The sequence below is a fragment of the Trachypithecus francoisi genome, unplaced genomic scaffold (assembly GCF_009764315.1).
Source record: "Trachypithecus francoisi isolate TF-2019V2 unplaced genomic scaffold, Tfra_2.0 Lachesis_group16, whole genome shotgun sequence".
In the NCBI taxonomy this organism is placed as follows: domain Eukaryota; kingdom Metazoa; phylum Chordata; class Mammalia; order Primates; family Cercopithecidae; genus Trachypithecus; species Trachypithecus francoisi.
The window spans coordinates 81,707,247-81,710,635 of record NW_022681461.1 but is presented as its reverse complement, the minus strand read 5'-3'; the positions used below and the strand labels follow the sequence as shown (position 1 = coordinate 81,710,635).

At 40.2% G+C, this 3,389-nt stretch overlaps 1 protein-coding gene across 1 annotated transcript; it reads left to right on the top strand.

Annotated features, from left to right (window-relative positions):
• The first annotated feature begins 1,644 nt into the window (after positions 1-1,644).
• On the top strand, positions 1,645-2,722 carry LOC117099405 (olfactory receptor 13F1). The gene has a single exon (XM_033238768.1). It carries the CDS (start codon positions 1,725-1,727, stop codon positions 2,682-2,684), a length of 960 nt encoding a protein of 319 aa, XP_033094659.1. The 5' UTR covers positions 1,645-1,724; the 3' UTR covers positions 2,685-2,722.
• The last annotated feature ends 667 nt before the right edge of the window (positions 2,723-3,389 follow it).

Genomic DNA, 3,389 nt, shown 5'->3' with positions numbered 1-3,389 from the left:
ATCTGCTACTAAGAAGCAAGTTATACAATCACAATTGTACAATGATGACACTGACAGTATGCATTCCCTGCACCACCATACACTGTTAACCATTCATCTCTCACTTGGAAAACAAACAAGTTGTGAACAGAGATTATAAAGCATCACTCAGATAGAAGCTTCAATGGATTTCTGAAGGGTAAAGATGCCTTTATAGGGTGAAGCTTATTTCCCAAAAGAAAAAGTGTTTCTGAAAGTAAATGGACCTTTATGTGCTATGAGAAATATCTGCCCTCAATGGCCTTCTCTTTAAGCCACGTTGAGTAGTAGAAAAGTTACGGGTCCCATATCAAGTACAACTTGATCTCATTCATATTATGAAACTCTCCTACAATCTGAAGGAGAAACTACCAACATTATGCATTATTTTTAACTTCATTTAAATTAACGAGTCTCACTTCATAACACTATTGGGAGAAGAGTAAAGTTCCCCTTCCCAAAGACAGTGTAGGTAGGAAACATGTTTACGTATTGTTTGAATAACCCTACAATTAGGCAAGACAAGCTACTGACTATAATTGGATTTATGGGACACTATCCCTGGAGTTTTAGAATTTGTAATACTGTACAAATAGATGTGTAACTTTAATTTGCAGCATGAATTGGAGACTTTTCAAAAGCAACAAATAGCTTAAATTGCCCTACACTGCCAATGGCTGGTTCTTTGGAGGATGTTACTGCAGCACAAACATCAGGACAACTGAAGCAAGATGAAAGAAATATTTGCCACGTGTCTCCCAGCATGAGACACATGTCACCATTTTCCTGGTTTAAGAAGGCACCTCTGGGCTTGTGTCTAAGTGTTCAAAGTCTCTGTTAATTTATGGCTGCAGAAACCTATACCTTTTTTTGCCTTTATTCACTGAGACTTCCAAATTATTTTGGATATATCTCTAGGAATGGCAGAAGAAACTGCGAACCTGGAAATCCTAACAGTTTCTAAGTAAGAAGATTATTACCAAATCAGAGGAAGAAAATCATGCCAATGGTACAGAGGTAAATAGATCAGTTAAAATGTGGTTTTGGAAAAAGAAAGAATGCAAAATGTTGTTTCTTTTCTCTTTCTTTTGTGATGCTGATTAAATACACCATCCTCTTACCCTCACATTGCCAAAAGAAAATCTAACAGCAGGGCCGGGCGCGGTGGCTCAAGCCTGTAATCCCAGCACTTTGGGAAGCCGAGGCGGGCAGATCACGAGGTCAGGAGATCGAGACCATCCTGGCTAACACGGTGAAACCCCGTCTCTACTAAAAAAATACAAAAAAAAAAAAAAAAAACTAGCCGGGTAAGGTGGCGGGCGCCTGTAGTCCCAGCTACTCCGAGGCTGAGGCAGGAGAAAGGCGTAAACCCGGGAGGCGGAGCTTGCAGTGAGCTGAGATCTGGCCACTGCACTCCAGCCTGGGTGACAGAGCGAGACTCCGTCTCAAAAAAAAAAAAAAAAAGAAAATCTAACAGCAAAAGTAATATTTTAAGGATGTATCTGTTGACTTCCTGCTTAAATTTTTCTTATTAGTGACATATTTCTTCAAACAAATATTACTATCGCTAACCTAGAGAACCATTTAAGAACAGACCACAAGTTCATATAAATAAAACATGCCAGATATGTGAAGGAGGGGGTTAGGTTTTATATATGTGTGATATTAATCCTTCTATGCATACGTACAGATGAACATATAAAAAAATGTTCCCAGCAAACTGGACATCTGTAAAAGTATTTTTCTTCCTGGGATTTTCTCACTGCCCTAAAGTTCAGGTCATCATATCTGCGGTGTGCTTGCTGATGTACCTCATCACCTTACTAGGCAACGTTATTCTGATCTCCATCACCATCCTAGATTCCCACCTCCACACCCCTATGTCCCCCTTCCTCAGCAATCTCTCCTTTCTGGACATCTGGTATACCTCTTCTGCGCTCACTCCAATGCTGGCAAACTTTGTTTCAGGGAGAAACACTATTTCATTCTCAGGATGTGCCCCTCAGATGTACCTCTCCCTTGCCATGGGCTCCACTGAATGTGTACTCCTGTCCATGATGGCATATGACCGGTATGTGGCCATCTGCAACCCCCTGAGATACCCTGTCATCATGAATAGGAGAACCTGTGTGCAGATTGCAGCTGGCTCCTGGATGACAGGCTGTCTCACTGCCCTGGTGGAAACGATGTCTGTGCTGCCACTGTCTCTCTGTGGTAATAGTATCATCAATCATTTCACTTGTGAAATTCTGGCTGTATTGAAATTGGTTTGTGTGGACACCTCCCTGGTGCAGTTAATCATGCTGGTGATCAGTGTACTTCTTCTCCCCATGCCAATGCTACTCATTTGTATCTCTTATGCATTTATCCTCACCAGTATCCTGAGAATCAGCTCAGTGGAAGGCCGAAGTAAAGCCTTTTCAACGTGCACAGCCCACCTGATGGTGGTAGTTTTGTTCTATGGTACAGCTCTCTCCATGTACCTGAAGCCCTCTGCTGTAGATTCACAGGAAATAGATAAATGTATGGCTTTGGTATATGCTGGACTAACCCCCATGTTGAATCCTATCATCTATAGTCTACGGAACAAAGAGGTGAAAGTGGCCTTGAAAAAATTGCTGATTAGAAATCCTTTTAATACCGCCTGCATTTCCATCCTCAAATAACAATCACACTCATCTAGAAAATCAACATTACCCAGAAAACTGCACAATAGTTTACTTAAACCAACCCTGGAAAATACTTACTTTCAATAGAAGTTTACTATTATGTCCTCTATTCTGATTTGTCTTACAAGTAAAACTTTTCATATTAACAAATCGTTTATGAAGAATAAATTATGTTTCCAGGAAAGCAATTAGCATTTATTGAATACTAGTATAACGTTAAAATTAGATAATTGCCTACTGTTCCATATTTACTTTCTGTAGCATCTCGGTGTCCAGCTGTGACATAAGCATAACAATACACCAAAACTGTACAATTGTGAGCCTAGTAAATTTTGAAATAATTTACTCCAAATGATTCATAATTTCCCCTCAATTTAAAAAGAAATCTATATTTTTTAATTAGTGCGGATACAACCCAAAGTATACACACATGCACACACACCCCCCTAATAATTTGTAAAACCAAGACAGCATCAATTTTGGAACTCTTCCTAGTTTCCAACATGTTAAAGTGGAAAAAACATGGCTTTAGATGTAATGAAATATGAGTGATTTTGTTTTGTTTTGTTTTCTTTTTTGAGACGGAGTCTCACTCTGTTGCCCAGATTGGAGAGCAGTGGCGCGATCTCGGCTCACTGCAAGCTCCACCTCCTGGGTTGACGCCATTCTCCTGCCTCAGCCTCCCGAGTAGCTAGGACTACA

Excerpts from the sequence above, each read along its gene's own strand:
- LOC117099405 (XM_033238768.1), top strand. The coding sequence starts at position 1,725 with ATGTTCCCAGCAAACTGGACATCTGTAAAAGTATTTTTCTTCCTGGGA.